We start from the raw sequence: 15,727 nt of genomic DNA, 5'->3' as shown, positions 1-15,727 counted from the left end.
ACATGAATCGGCCACAGTTAAGAGGGAAAAATAAAATAATGGTGTACAAAATTACCCTTAATCCTCTACCAATGCACCATTTCAATTTACTGCTAGAAGCAGATGGGCAATTCTACATAAGAATTTGAAATACAAAAGACTTGAGGGCAGGGGAGTTGCTGCTGCTTGCTTTTCAAGCCTGCTGCTGTTCAGAGGCATTTCAGCTTTTTATTTACAGACTGAAGCTATAAGGAATTACAATCACTTCTCAAAAGTCAAAGAACAGCAGCATCCAGCAGAGAGCAGCTCCTTGCCTTTATCTTGTTGTTTTTATCCCCTCCTTTATGTTTTAATGGTTTATTACTACTCTCTAAATTACACAATGTGTTTATTGGTTTTTTTTCCCTCTCATCCTCTGAAATGGATTTAAAGCATCAATCCATTAAGAAAAGGCAATCATAGAAGCTGGAAGAAGTGAGGTAGTGCTGTGGGGTCAAGTTTTTTAAAAAAAAAAAAAAACAAAACCAAACACATTTAAGTGCATCTCACATTGTATGTGTACAAAAATGTGCTTATGAAAATACACATACTGATTAGCTCAGAAGTGAAACTTCGGGAAGACATTGGGGTAGTCTGAACTTTTCAGCTACACTTGTGTCTACTTTGGCACCTGCAATAAAGTGCTTTCATGGATGCCCATCGCACACCTACAGAAAGGTGCTTCAGACAATCGCTGAATTAGTTGCTCAGTGTAGTGTGGCCCCTGGGCCAAAGTTTTCTTTCAGGAGTCTGTATGAATTCTTTGAGCCAGACTCGTGCATCCACATTCATGAAGCTGCCTGGTATCTTATCACATACATCTGTGTTACTTACATCAGAAAAGATGCATAAATAACTCACCAAAAAGGATCTAAAGCAGGAAGACAATGCACAGTTAAGGAAAATAACAGTTGTATCTGTTTCACTTATCAGAAAAGAAAGAGAAATGACTACACAACACGTACTAAGGAACTGTTTTAACTCAGAAATCAGCATAACGAAAATGAATGGCTTGAAGGGGGCAAACTAAAAGAACGAACAATGCACCAACATCTACAATGAAGCTGGTAGTCAGTGGGGTAAAAACCCACGGACACAGTGGATGTTCCACTTTTGGTACCATTCAGAGCTTTTACAGAAGAAACATCTGTAATATAAGCCACAAACACCAAAAATCAAGGAAACTGGGTGATTTAAAACTGTATGCCACCTTTGAACTACACCTTGGGGACAAATTCTGCCCTCCTTTCGATACGACCAGTTTTCAATGAATGTACCTGGAACAGCACCTCTATGGAGTTTCTAATACACCATTTGACTATTATGGTCACACCTGTATCTTCTGGACAAAGAAATCAATTAAAGTAGACACCAGTTTGATAGAGCAAGAAGTTGAGAATGAAAATAAACTTGTAAATGTAAACTCAGTACATTCTCTACGAAAAAGTTGTCATTCTCTTCCTTCATAATTACATTTTTTTTCCTTTTTCTTAGAGTTTCATAATACTGATTTAAAGACAAAAACTCCCAACCTTCCACACACACCTGTGTCACATTCCAGATGTGGAATCCACCATTTAAAACAAAACCAAGTATCTCCTTTGCTTAAATTACTGTACCAGTTTTTGTAAAAGAGCCTGAAGTTTATGGCTCCGGTTTAGCAGAGTCAAGAAGTACATTTAGCTGCAAAACTTAAGTTAGGTACATGCTTAAATGCTCTGCTGAATTAGTTTCTCATAATATTTTTCCTCCTCCGCAGCAGAGTTCATGCAATAACTTTGCTGGTCACTGACAAAACAGCATTTGGACATAGGAGACAATTGTTAAACAGCTTTTCCTCCTACAGGCTTTTGAAATTAATACTTTATTACTTCATACAAGACAGTAAAAATAATAAAAATAATCCCACAACTTTTCATAAAAATTAAAAGGATTTAAAAACAAATCTTATTAAAAAGCCCATCAAACTTTGCACTTAAAACCAAACTAAAGAAATACTATATATACACACACTTTTTAAAGAAGATATTTTATGATTTTCTATTTGATATCAACAGGCACTCTTCATTCATCATCTGCAAGAAACTAGGTTAGGTCTCCATAGGCCACAGTCAGAGTTATTAAGTAAGTAAATATGCCACTGCTTCCGTGCCCTCCTTTTATTTCCTTGCTTCTTCAGTCTCATCTGGGTCTCTCTCTTGATGCTCTCTTTCCCACCTCATTTCTTTCAACTCTTGTCTGTACTTCCGTTCAATGAACCGTTTCTGATGGGCCATCTGGGGAAAGTTATCTGACACAAGGAGAAATATTTTACATTAATAAACAAACTGGTAACACAGAAAGCCTCAGCTCTTCTTTTTTTTTTTTTTTTTAAGCTTTGATGAGATTAGGGGTAGGGGGGAATGATGTTATTACCATTTTCACTCATTTATTTCTAATAATCCATAGTAAACCAGGGCTGTGTGTCATAAGACTTTGGTTTCTTTATGATTTCCACATCTGTTTCTCCTGCTACAAAGCACTGCCAAATACAATACACTCACAAAAATAAAATATAAAATCCTGGTATAGCAACATGACCAGGTATTACCTGGTTTTTACATTCTGTTCCCTTAGCAACAGGTGGTCAATACTGAAAAATGAATGTGAGATAACTGTCAATGCTGTCAGGGATTTTTGTCTTGTTCTTACTCCAAAAAGTATGAGCCACTGGTTCCAAGCATTGTAGAGATGTTTCCATTATTATTGTTATTATTTTAGACCATGCAGAATCCACTAGATGCCCCACATTATGGCAGGGTTCCTAATGGGAAAGTAATAGTGTAGCAAAATGGAATGCAGCAAAATCTGTTCCTGAGAAAGTTAATGCTTGGCTATGTACCAGAATACAGCCTTAGTGTAGTCTAAGAGCATGGATGAGTGAAGACTGGCTAAAACAGACCAGACAAGGCTGAGGTGATGGAGAAATAGCTAGGGGGAGGGATGCTTCTGATTTCAGACATTTGTCCACTGGCTGGTACATATGTACACTAGTTAGAACTGAGGCTGTAAAACCAGCGTATATAATTGCTCTCAATTTAGTGCACAGCTGACAGAATATGACGTCTTCTCCATGACCAGGGTGCTGACATTCATCTGTGTCTCTGTGCTGCAGAGACCTGCACCCTCCAGCTGGTCAGAAAACAAAGAGGTGGTAAAGTACGTGACAGCCTGCAGTTGGTGGTAAATACTGCTGCGATCACACAGAGCTCTGGGATCAGCACTGGCTACCTATCTGTGTCTGAGATGAACGCAAAAGGTTACTACACTAACCTTGAAAGCCACAAAAAAATCTGGCAGATGACTCGGCAAAGGACTGCTCTCTCTCCAGTTGGCTACCAAGAAAGAATTCAGCTAAGGCTCCTCAGGGAGGAGTCCCTTGGCACCAAGGGTTTTCCTCCTCTTTCTGGGTCCCAGGCAGCACAGATTTGTTCAGCCAGAGAACATGGTGCAGAAGCCACATAATCTGCAGGAGTTTGTGGTAGAGCAGAATAACTTTCTACTGCTTTGTTTTACTGGCTGGTGAAATTTGTGCCTTTTGTTATATACTACAGGAATAAAAGGTTTATTCATCAGTTATTTACAACTCAGGCATAGGAGGGTATATTTATTTAAACCAGAAAGCAATCTAACCAAAAGCAAATTGTTTTTAAATTGCTGCTGTTTTTAAAAACACTAGTGCTTTGTTTAATGGAGTTCTGGGATATTTTGTTGCTCATGTGCACCATAAAATAAATCGGATTTTCAGCACTGTGCCTGTAATGTGATCCTTTAAGAACTCTGAAGAACTCAGTTTGGTAGCAACCTGTTTGTTTATAATCCATTTAATATGCTGAGAAGGAAATTTATGTAATAAACTCATCATGGCTATCATATATAAACTGGTCCATGAAAATTACTGTTAAAAAAAACAAACAACAACACACACCACAAAAAACCCCAACACAAAAAAAACCCAAAAAACACCACTCCACAAATATATATGTACTAGAACAAGTGCCCATAGGGGCTGTGGAGCCTCCATCCCTAAAGATAGTCAAAACTTGACTGGCAAGGTACTGAGAAACATGACCTAACTTGAAAGTTGGGTCTGTTTTGAGGGGTGGTTGGAGGAGAGACCTCTAGAGGTCTATGGTATTCAAACAAATACATATGTCAGAAAAGAGCTGTGAAGTCCTTGGATTGATAGGAGATGAAGCTCACAGCTCTCTGAGTGGTGATACTGTCACAAGAAAAAACACTCAAAGAAAACTTCAGTAACATTTTGTAGATATTCAGTGGAGAAGGGAGTTACATTTTTCCACTTGTCAAATTTACTGGTGGTGAGAAGAATATGCCTAGCAGATGGATATAAAAAAAAATCTGAATTACAGGGATTCATTGTCTTCTGAAATTTTCAGCCCTGGGATTTCCAGATGCAAAGATAACAGACTAAAAACCTTTGGCATCTGAGGAACTGCATGTCTTTCCTTTGAATCAAATGCAAAAAATGTACCTCCCCATGTTCTTCTGAACAGAGAGCTTCTGCTGCACAAAATGCATGTAATCTATTTGCTTACAGTACATCCACACATGGCACTAACTCAACTGACCAAAGTTCTTTCATATAAGACGTTTGCATACACTCATTCCTTTCATATCTGCGACTGCATTGCAATGAAGGACTGCTCCCATGCTGGCTATCCTGTGCATAATTGAGAGATGCATACACAGATCACTAGATCCTGAGCTGATATAAGCTGTTCTTAACAGATAAATATTGACTTACATTGGCTGGGGATCTGCCTGTTAGATTTTAACCTAGCCTACTGTATAATCTGAGATCAAATTTTATTTTCTCAACTGGCAACTGAAAAGTAATTTTCCTCCTCCCCTCTGACAACCACACTGTCAGAGATTAAGCAGTCTTATCCCACTGCATATTTAAGCATGGAAAATCTCAATGACACTTCACTGCACAGGGTTCCCTATAAGCTGCAACCTCTGTAGCTGATCAACTCCCTTTAAAAAATACCTGTTGGTGTTACATTAACTTCACCTGTTACAAAATTGTCTTGAAAGTACTAGAAAGAAAACCTGCTGCTCAGAAGCTGACAGCATTCAGCATAGATGTTCTGCTCAAATCTTATCCCCCACAAAACGTGCACCTCACCTCATTAAAGACCAGGGATGTAAACTATAAATTATTTGCTTTGTTGCCCAAAATCTTACATTTTTCAAGTGCATCCATTGCAGCTCCCATTTCTGCTTGCTGAATACTGTGAAAGCCAAACAAAAACATGTTACATGAGATCTAAGTTGTACAGAATAAACTAAAGTTTCTGACAAAGCGGAATACTAGCTACTCTTTTGTAATAAAACTCTTTGGATAACCAGTAGCTAGTAATTCCCAGAGTGTATGATATATCAGCCTTTCCATAAATATGTGAGTAATAGCACTACAGCTCCAGTAGAATATTTTTAAACCTAGATCAATAATACTAACAATAACACTAACAGAATATTCTAGTCCATTCTTCACTGAAGCATTTGCTTTTACTTGAGAGGAAAAAAAAGGAACAAAATCACAGAGGTGTGAATGCTATAAAACCAATGATATTTTTATAACCACCACCAGATTTGGTAGTAGAAAATAAGATGAGGTCTTTGGGGTTCATGGTTGAAGTCTTTGCAACTTTAAAAACCATTCTAAAATGCCTAGAAGTATAACATCAGAAAAAAACCCCGAGAGCCTTGCACCCTTAACTTGCCAGCTTAAGTTGGACAGTAATCCAGTACCAAAGCCAAAGATAAAGTCACTATTTCCTGGAAGCTGCTCTGCAGTTTCTAGTCTGAGAGCCACAAAGGGGTTAGCATTGCTAGCCACCCTGTAGGCGAGTTCACCAAAAAAGCTTAAGACCCAAAACTACACAGACATTGAACCCTTCAGGTATTCCTGATGCAGAAACTCAGAACAGCTTGAAGAAGGCTCTATAGCTTTCCTTTTCAAAGGCCAACCACACACTTGTCTATCTCCATGGCTAGTCATTTTGGACACTGCCACACCCAAATTTTAACACCATGTGATTAATTTTTCACTATACCTTGGGCCTTTACCGCATCCTATTCGTTCCCCTTTGAAGTAAACAGCTACTGTGTATGTCCTGGCATGAGATGGTCCCACTGTCTGCAAAGTCCTGAAATAAGAAATATTTGATTTATTCAAGCAGGAAGTATTAAAAACCAGAATCTGTTTGTGGCACATACATAAGCAAGCTTTCAGTGTGGTCAATACATATAGTGGAATTAGTGCAAAGCATGGAGCAAGAGTTGAAAGATGCCTGTATAAATCACATTAACCCAGAGATTACCAGTATGGTGTGCAATAAAAAGGAGACATTTACATAAAATGCACCTTGTTTATATCTGTTATATTTATTCCTCCAGGTTCACTCAGGAGCACCATATGAAAATTAAAACTTTAACCTATAAGCAAAAATGCGAACTATAACACGAACCGCTTAAACACTGTGAAAACACTCGTAATAAAGTCATGTAAATTGTGCATAGCTGTGCAATTGCAAATAATCACACCAATATGATTATTGTGTGCACTAAAATTTTAGTCCCTGAGAGTTGTGCAGCTAGCAAGGTTTTAAAAGGACGTTATATTGGACATAGTAGCTCTCTACATACTGAATTAACACAGTACAAAGAAATTTTCCATCAGCTTTGAAAAGTACAGTTTGTCACAAAACAAACTTCCATTTGAGCTAAAGTCTAGGACATGCATCAACAACCATCTAAAGGGGAAAAAAGATAATTCCCTAGACATGCAATGAATTGCTGCTTCTGCTGTTTCTTCCTGCTGTCCCAAATCTCTCCCCACTGTCAGTTTGAGTTCTGTCCACTACCTTGTTTCTTTTTGGAAGAAGCACCACTTTCACATCAATTTTTAAAATATCTAACTATAGTACTCTGTCTCTGAGTGCTGTGACAAGAGCAAATAAAACCCACCCCAAATTTAAAAGCAATAGTATTGACTGCAGTGAAACAGATAACCCCAAGAAAAGGAATTTAACAAGGTAATAGGAAGATAACAGCATATTACTAGCTCTAAGCTGTACTATAAAAATCAATTTATCATCACAGGAAAACAAAACAAACATTTGGTACTTGATACGCAGTGGGTTTTACAAGAATCAGGAATTGTTTCTTTTGTATTCATCTCCCTCGCTCAAGACAAAGCTGTGAGCCCTCATACAGAGGGACTGAACAGTCAGATTTGCAGAGCATCAGTTGCAGTGTTAAAGCAATCATAGTTCTGAAGTACACTGTTTGTCACTATAACTGAACTGCTACATTTCATTGAAAACTTTACTTCAGTAAATGTGACAAATGCACTTAGACTTTCATCCTTCATACCTTTTTGGTATAATACTCCCAACAACACAAGCCTTGAACTTTCATAGCCTTTATCTCTTCTTTTGGGGGCTAACATTGCACCCATCCCTACATTAATTGAATGGATATGAATGCAATATAAAATCTTAACTTTATTATTGCCTCTTTGAAGCAGCTATTATGCTTTTTTACAACGGAAAGAGAGATCCATCCCATCTAGCTTCAGGTATCTAACTGAGGTGTACAAGTTAAGAGGTTCACTGCCCTGAGCTCTTCTATCACTGAACAGGAGGACATACATGGGCTGAATTGCACAGTGAAAACGTCCAAAACTTGTGTTGCCCTTCAGTGTCTGACTCTGTGGATTAGAAACAGAGTCTACAATCAGGATGTGTAACACAAGAAATTTATTATGTTTGCGTAATAACATACAGTGTAGAGAAACTTCATACTATGACTGAAAATAGAATGGATGTATCTTGACTTCATATCCAAACAGCCATTGTTCCGTCCATTTAACTTAAAATACTGCAATTCCTTACATTAAAAAGAACAAATATAGAATGATGCCAATGAAATACTCTATCTGAACATTAAAAAAAAGTATTTTCCCTTGAAACTGTACAAGGTAAAATGGTTACTAATTCTTCCTTGTAATGGCTTAAAACACCTATAAGCTTGGAAAACATTGGTTCAACATTTTCCATCTTCAGACAAAGAGAGACTGGTGGGCTTGGATAACTACAATAGAACCAAACTATGGGAAAAAAATAGGGCAACTGATCACATCTTTCTTCATATACAAGAAAGACTGATAACTAGCTTGTATCCATAAGATGCCAGTTCTTACTTGTAAAGAGGAATGTCTGGCTCTTTTCCTTCTGTCCTGAGAGTCAAGCAGCACTGCTGAAGCTGAGATTTAGGATCATTCCAATCTTGATTTAAAATAAACTCCTGTAAGAAGTTCACAAAGATGCTTTTATGATTGGGAGATTGAGATAGGAGTCCAAAACACAATAATGTGTTAAAAGATAGTGGCAGGAAAGTGGGAACCTGACTGGTCTTACCTTTAGCCGTGGAAAAAAGCATACGTTCATGAAAGTGTGAACATATTCCAAATCTTTATCAATGTACAGGGCAGCAATAAAAGCTGGGGGAAAAAAAAAAAGGTACTGTCACTCATGCAAGGAGAACGTTAATGGCTTGCACTTTTAGAGACAAGTATCTCTGAGTACTCTAAAGCCATATTCAATTATGTTTCACAGCAGTGATCTGATGAGGGTATTATTATCCTGCACACAAAGGAAAAAATAAAGTTGACCAAGAGATTAAGTGACTTACCCAAATCCACTCAGTCATTTAAAGAGCTAGAAACAACACTCAGCTCCTAATCTCACATTTTAACCAGGAGACCACGGAAACTTACAAATCAATCACTACTGGGTACCATAAAAAAAGTTTTAGATATAAATCACTCCTGTTTGTGTGCAACTTCCATTTGCTATGAGGATTTGGCAAAAGCCAAGGGGTCTGAATGGCTCACAAAATACATCAAAATATACAAGATACAGATTAACTTTCTTTGCAGAATATTTATCACTGTTCCCACTTTCTTTGGAAAGAAGGTAGGACAAACTTTCATAAATGGACTAAAAATAATTTAATTTCAATGTAGCTTTCCCTCTTGTGGAATGACCATTTTGAAAGCTCCTAAAATGCAGTCAAATGAACCACATAAACATTCACCTGCTGAAGGAACTACTTTATCTTCCACCAGTGACAAGAACATATTAATGAAACATTGAAACTGCTGTTAAATAGCTCAACTCGGAATACAAAGCTTTAACTTTCTAGACATCTTTTGACCTGGCCATCATGACCTCTCAATTTCTAAGTCTACAACTTTGTATCTGCAATTACACCTCCTTCATGCTTTCATACAGACTCCAAAAACGTAGGCTAGTGTTCAAAAATCTGGCTTTCAGAGGTATAGGCATAATTCATTTGAAAACCTGAACATACATTTTTAATAGTGATTTGGGGGATTTCTAATGGCTTTCTTAAACAAGCCCCGAGGAAAAAGAAGTTACATAAGTACTAAGCTGTTATAACCAAATTAACTCACATTCCAAGAGATCAGCCAAAGTCTTAGTTCGAAGAGCTACAGGTCTTTTTGTCTTGTCATTAGTGATGGCAAATTCTTGCATACCCAGTTCTTCTGCCACCTTGGCCTGTGTCCTGTTGTTTACCAAAGAACTTCTCAACAGCTGCAACAGAAAGAAGTTCCACTCAATGGTAACAATTAGCAATGCCAAACTATAAAAGGTAGGGAGAGCTGGGGAAAAAAAAAAATGTTACTTTTATCCTTGTAGCCTCTCACTTCTCTTCAGTTTATTGACATTTTGTTTCAGCACACCTCAAATGATTTACATAAACAGACACATACTCATTCTTTCTACTGATGATTTTTCCTTCTGTTTCAATTCTTCTCACCAAATTTTATTTATTCTGTGGACACATTACTTCTGTAGATATGTCTTGCATTTAAAATGCTTGTTTGGGAGCTTCTTTGCAATCATATACCGTCTCTTCATCAATCCTGTACTTTTTCAGCTAATCTGCATTTTTCTAGTTTAAGTAATACACAGTTATATACATTTTTCCACATAAAGTATAAACATACAATATTCTGGAGTCTACAGAGCAGTCCCCAGTGTCCACCAAATAAGAAATAAATAGGCAGTAATTAAAACAAATGCACATTAAAGCAAGACAGTCTAGTGTTTCAGAACAAGCAGATGAGGAAGCTGCTCCATTCATTTGGCCAAAGAAAATGCATAGCTGGACAGCCTGTATGTACTCTTTGCTCTACTGGAGGCAGTATAGCTGAGCCGATGCATCCCTGACAAAGATCTGGCTCTAACATTTTCAGTGTATGACAATGTCCAGGACACCTGGTTTTCCAGCAGAGTTCCCTGAAGTGCTTAACCTAGGCTCTAGGCAGATTGCTTAAATAAACACAGAGCTCTACCAATGATACAATCTCATACAGTTTAAAGAAGTATTTTGGAATTTTAGGGTTTCACACAATTTTCTGAACCCCCGGTGAAGGTGAGCTTTTTTCCTGTTTGTTTGCTTTCCTGCTTTAAATAAAACAGCATTAATTGAAGAAGTTAGGGATATTATGGGAGGTGGGGGTGGGAGGGAAAGAATGTCTCTCTTTTCCAATGTTTATATGTAATCTAGGTGGGGGTGGGAGAGAAAGAATGTCTCTTTTCCACCGTTTTTATGTAATCTAGAGTTGAGAAGCTGCATACACATTTTTTCTCTCTGTCTTCCATGTCACATTTGCTCGGCTTATTAGATCCAAGTTATATGCTACCTGGCTCGAGCATGTCAACTGAGCTTATGAAAATCAAGATTTATTTGCTGTACTTGATACTTCATCTCTGACAACAGATAAATAAAGAACAGTATGTTCATAATTTGTTTGGCAATGATGTATGAAGCAGATACTCACAACTTGATCTTCATAAACTAGGCAGACTGCAGATAGGATTATTACCTGCCTCCCTAACCTCTGCTTAAACTCATTTTCTACTCGTTCCTTTCCAAAATTCTTCCCTTTTATGTCCTTAAGATAAATAAACAATACTTTCCCCAACAAAATCCTAAGTACAATATGCAACCTACGAGACAGAAGCGCAGTATCATGCGACAAAAATCTGTTTCTTGTAATGGGAGAAGACAGATCTCTCTTGCTGTGTTTGCAGAGTATTTATTTTGATGGGACCCGAAATCATGATTAGTAGTATCATAAAACAAAGAGCAACATATACACTACAGAGTGAATTAGAGATGGAAAAAAAACCCAGTTATCCTTCTAGCACTGTGGTTAGCAACTTGCTGTGTATTAGAATTTGCCTCCTCTACAAGTGTGATCTAGCAAAAAACTCAATTCCCCTTAATGATACGGGGAAGACATGGTACTTGTGCCTTCCCAGCAACGTTTTTAGAGCTAGTCTCCACTCTGGCAACACACAGTCTGCATCATTGCAGATGATGAAACGTGTGATGGATGCTCAACTGGAGCTTAACTCTAATTACAAAGCAATTTTTTTTTGCTCTTCCATCTTCACACAGCATACTACTACCCAAGACTGTAGCATAAGTCAATACTAGAGAAACTGTATTTTCCAACAGCCAACAAAATTTCATCCTCTACTTTGGCAGATCACTTGGCTATCTCGAAATATGTAGACAAGACTACGTTCTCCTTTCTTTTTCTTAAATAACAGTTAATTCACAGATGTCTCTCCACAAGTAATCACTACACACTGGGAAGTCACTGCATTGCCAGTCAAGTGGAATCTTCCCATCCTTGACCAAAATTGTCCTCAACACTACAGACACCATTCAGCTGATGTTCCATTATTACTTCAAATGTACGTATGTTCCCAGATAACAGAAGAAAGAGCTCAGTGTTTGCTGTTTCTCTTCAGATCCCACATCATCAGTCTCCTTTCTCACACATCTTATTTAATTTGTCCTCAAATTTAAAAACATTCTAAGACAATTTTCTTTTTCACTGCATGCGCATCCCCAGAATAGAAATTTTTTTCTAGGCTTTGCCTACTTCTCCATATCTTAATGTGTTTTCAGCATCCATTCTGCTCTAACTTTGTAGTTTCACCTACAAACTTGGACTGTGCAACTTGTTCTACTTGCCAACTCACTAATCATTAAAGTAAGCAACATAGAGATGTTCTGATCATTCTTCTGAGTATTTACACCCATTAATAGCTACATTTCATATCCTTCCTGCCAAATAGTTCTTGAAAGATTTATCTTACTGTAACAACACTGATGCCTACATTCTTAAAAGTCATCCACGAAGCAAAAAAACCCCACCAATCTTGGATTTCTGCCTTATGTTTTTGTTTCTCTGAAGAATTAATATGACAAAGTTCTTCCCCTTTTAACTTTTACTTCAAAAGTTCAGGCTTTATCTGCTGTCTCCTGAATGGTGCAGAAGACTCCATACAAATGTAAATGAAACTTAAGAACTGGTGAAGAAAAATTAAAATTACTTTTAGTCAGAGCATGTACTTTTTTTTTTCTTGTAAACAGCTTTAGCCCAAAAGACCGAAGCAGCATATTCTTGAAAACACATTGTCTTCTAGAGACTTAGCATCACCATCCCTTTATTGATTTGAGAAAACCACTCCAAGTAGCTAAGAAACCTACAGTGCTACTTCCTAATTTTAACTAGAAGACTGAACTCATATTCCTGATACAAGTATCGCTTTTTTATTCTAGTCAAGACTTGAAAACTAAGAAAAATTTAGTAAGCCTCAGAAAATTTCTTCCTCACAAATAACGCCACAGCTGTCTATCTGCAGTACTAAATGAATCAATCAGGAAAAAAACTACATATACTACCACCCTATGTTTAAAGTACTGTAAATTGCTGAAAGATCCCCAAATTGAGCTGTTCAGAACCCAGATAATAGAGGCTGAAAGGCTACAGTAATCAGCAACAGATGTCTATAACAATAGTAAAATTAAATTCAAAAGCTACCACAGGAGCTCCTGATTGAAGACAACAGGAAAAACAGACTAAAATAGATTATAAAAACTTCTTATCAGGAAACATAACCCTTGCAGGTTATGTTGCAGGTTCAACAGACTAGAAGTCATGAATAAAAAAAAGTCATGTGATCTGCCTATTTAAATAAATGGTTTAAGACACCCATCTTTAAACAAGAACTAGTCTTATCTCCCAATTTCATCACTGACATCCTTAAAATTATTGATCCATTTCACAGACAGAACAAAAATTATTGCACTGGGCTCATAAATCACCATTTCCTATTCATTGCAGTGCTCATGACTTAAAATTAACAAAGCCTTATTAAGAGCAGTGGTTGCTGAGGCTTCTTTTATTAATCAAATCCAGAATAATTCACTAGCTGCTCCCATAATTTCAGTCTCATTTCCAATTTCCATCCCACTCTTGCTCTTCCGGAGAGTATGATTGATGGCAGTCTCACCGTTAAGTGCCCTTCATGATGATCGGGGAAATGTATGAATAAATACTCTGTGGCTACCAACTGCATTATGGAGTCACCCAGGAATTCCATCCTCTGGTTGTGGCCTCTGAAAAATGAGACATCAATGCAGCAAAATCAATAAGCACTCAGGAAGGAAAAAACAAAACCAGCATGCATGCACAAATTAAAATAAAGAGCGATCTGAAAGTGAGCCTCGCTCATTTCCAAATGCATTTAAGACAATTTCCCAGTGTTAACCAGGTGAGATGAAAACACAGTTCATTACTGTTGTAACACCAACATTCAGGGAGAAAGCAAATCAGGGTAGCTACATATAAACACAATTATTAGATCACAGATCTGGGACTAATTGAAGGAGAAGAACAGTTGACATCAAGTTTGCAATGGGATAAGGTCTCTACCTGCAACTTCTTACAGGAAAGTGAACTAATGCATGCAATGACTTCAACAGAGGAAAAGGTCTGTCCATTCACAAGAAATAAAAGGATCAGGGTTTAAACCCATGCAAGATCCTGGACTGGGTAACCACTGGTATGGCTCTACTGTTTGCTTTAAAACGTGGCCTGGCAGCTCTACACACCACGGAATACAAGGGTTGTACTTGGACCAAAGAGCGTGATTTTACTTCTTTCCTCCGCCCAAATGTACCTCCAAGTATGTTTTGCTACTGTCTCAGGAGTGATGTGCAACTATCAACGATGCAGGAAGCTCAGAAGAAAGACCGGGATGGCTCTCTAACATCTATAGTCTTTACCAAGGTATCCACTACTGACTACTGTCAGAGATGGGATACTGAGCCAGGCAGGCTTGCGAACATAGCTGCTCTATTCTCTTCTGGAGAACAGATATAACATCTAGAATTTGTTTACAAACAAAGCAATCTGGTATACTAACAGAAGCACCAACAGAGCTACATGAGGACTCTTACAGTGTACTCACAGAGTCAGATGGTTAAAGCCTACGGTCCTCAGAGTGAATGCACGTGCTAGAAGCCGAACATGAGTAAAGATGACTCCAATTGCGTCCTCAAACTCTGTAAGCTTTTGAAGAACTGGAGAGGTCTCAATGAGTTGCCTGTCAGTATTGGACTCTTGCAGCTGTAAATAAAATGAAGTGCAAACAATGACAAACTGACACTGTTTTAGAACTTTTCAGAGAAAAGTAAGCCTTCTGTAAACAAGGGCAAACAATACAGTGAACGAGTTGGTCTGTGGACATCTGAACTGAGAAAACCCCATTTCCTCTGGCTTTTTGTCTTGGATAATTACCACTCAAAGAAGATGTGAGCTCTGATGCATGCTTTTTTAACAGTTGAGGCATTTATAACACATTGCTTATATGGTCTCATCTCTACATGTGGATAGCATGGGCTACTTACTTTCACAAAACATATATAATTGTGCATCTGAGTTTTCTAATATTATCAAATTGTTTGCAACTGAGCAACAGATTCAAAAATTATTAGAATAGGGCTGGCAGACTGACAGCATGTCAAGATGAGACAAAAACCAAATCTATTTCTCCCACTTTCCTTCAGTATCAAAAATCAAGAACACATACTTAGTATATGAAATTCAAAAGGGCACAATAACACAAGAAAATTAAAATTATCACTTTGGGTCAGTATCTTTTCTTATCAGTTTCTTGCCTGATGTTCTTGATGTGCTGACACTGTTAAATGGCTTTCTGGAGCTGGGAAATGGCTTAGGCATTTCCTCCAGCCACTCTGGGCATCTCTCTTGTATAGCAATGCCTCAGAGGAGGAATCATCCATATGAGGATGCCTAAAGGAAAAGTAAGAATAGCCACAGTTTTTAAAAGTGGCATTAAGATCTTTTTTGGTTTGTTACCTTTTTCTATTAATTGATTACATTCAATTTGACTTTTTCCTTAAACACTACTGAGCTTTCAGCTGACATTTTCATAGGTCTACATATCCCGGCACCAAAATCCCACACTTGGGTGAGAATGGTCAGTTTGGAGTTCAGCTGCATGTGGAGCTGAGACTGCTTTTTACTTCCTCATGCACAGCTCTTTATACTTACCTGCACAGAATTTCATGTGCTTTTTTACTCCACAGTTAGTCACTCTTGCATTCTCGCAATCAGACTGCAATTCTTCATCCTGCTGTTGTCCCTGCTACCCTGAATAATTTGGTATTGTCAACAAAGTGCCACCTCACTGCTCATCCTCTTCCCTAAGCTGTCGATGCG

At 37.8% G+C, this 15,727-nt stretch overlaps 1 protein-coding gene across 3 annotated transcripts in view; it reads right to left on the bottom strand.

Moving 5' to 3' along the window:
• Positions 1-491: 491 nt before the first annotated feature.
• DROSHA (drosha ribonuclease III) overlaps positions 492-15,727 on the bottom strand; it is a 74,811-nt gene continuing 59,575 nt past the window's right edge. For all 3 annotated transcript variants that reach the window (XM_075493981.1, XM_075493983.1, XM_075493982.1), the window contains 8 exons: positions 14,454-14,611; positions 13,494-13,599; positions 9,566-9,707; positions 8,508-8,590; positions 8,291-8,394; positions 6,141-6,233; positions 5,269-5,315; positions 492-2,308 (listed from right to left, as the gene is read on the bottom strand). In XM_075493981.1, the coding sequence (XP_075350096.1) occupies positions 2,178-2,308; positions 5,269-5,315; positions 6,141-6,233; positions 8,291-8,394; positions 8,508-8,590; positions 9,566-9,707; positions 13,494-13,599; positions 14,454-14,611 (864 nt within the window). In that variant the 3' untranslated portion in view covers positions 492-2,177. The remainder of the gene's footprint in view (positions 2,309-5,268; positions 5,316-6,140; positions 6,234-8,290; positions 8,395-8,507; positions 8,591-9,565; positions 9,708-13,493; positions 13,600-14,453; positions 14,612-15,727) is intronic.

The sequence above is a fragment of the Mycteria americana genome, chromosome 2 (assembly GCF_035582795.1).
Source record: "Mycteria americana isolate JAX WOST 10 ecotype Jacksonville Zoo and Gardens chromosome 2, USCA_MyAme_1.0, whole genome shotgun sequence".
NCBI classification, from domain to species: domain Eukaryota; kingdom Metazoa; phylum Chordata; class Aves; order Ciconiiformes; family Ciconiidae; genus Mycteria; species Mycteria americana.
This window is presented reverse-complemented; position numbering and strand designations above follow the sequence as displayed.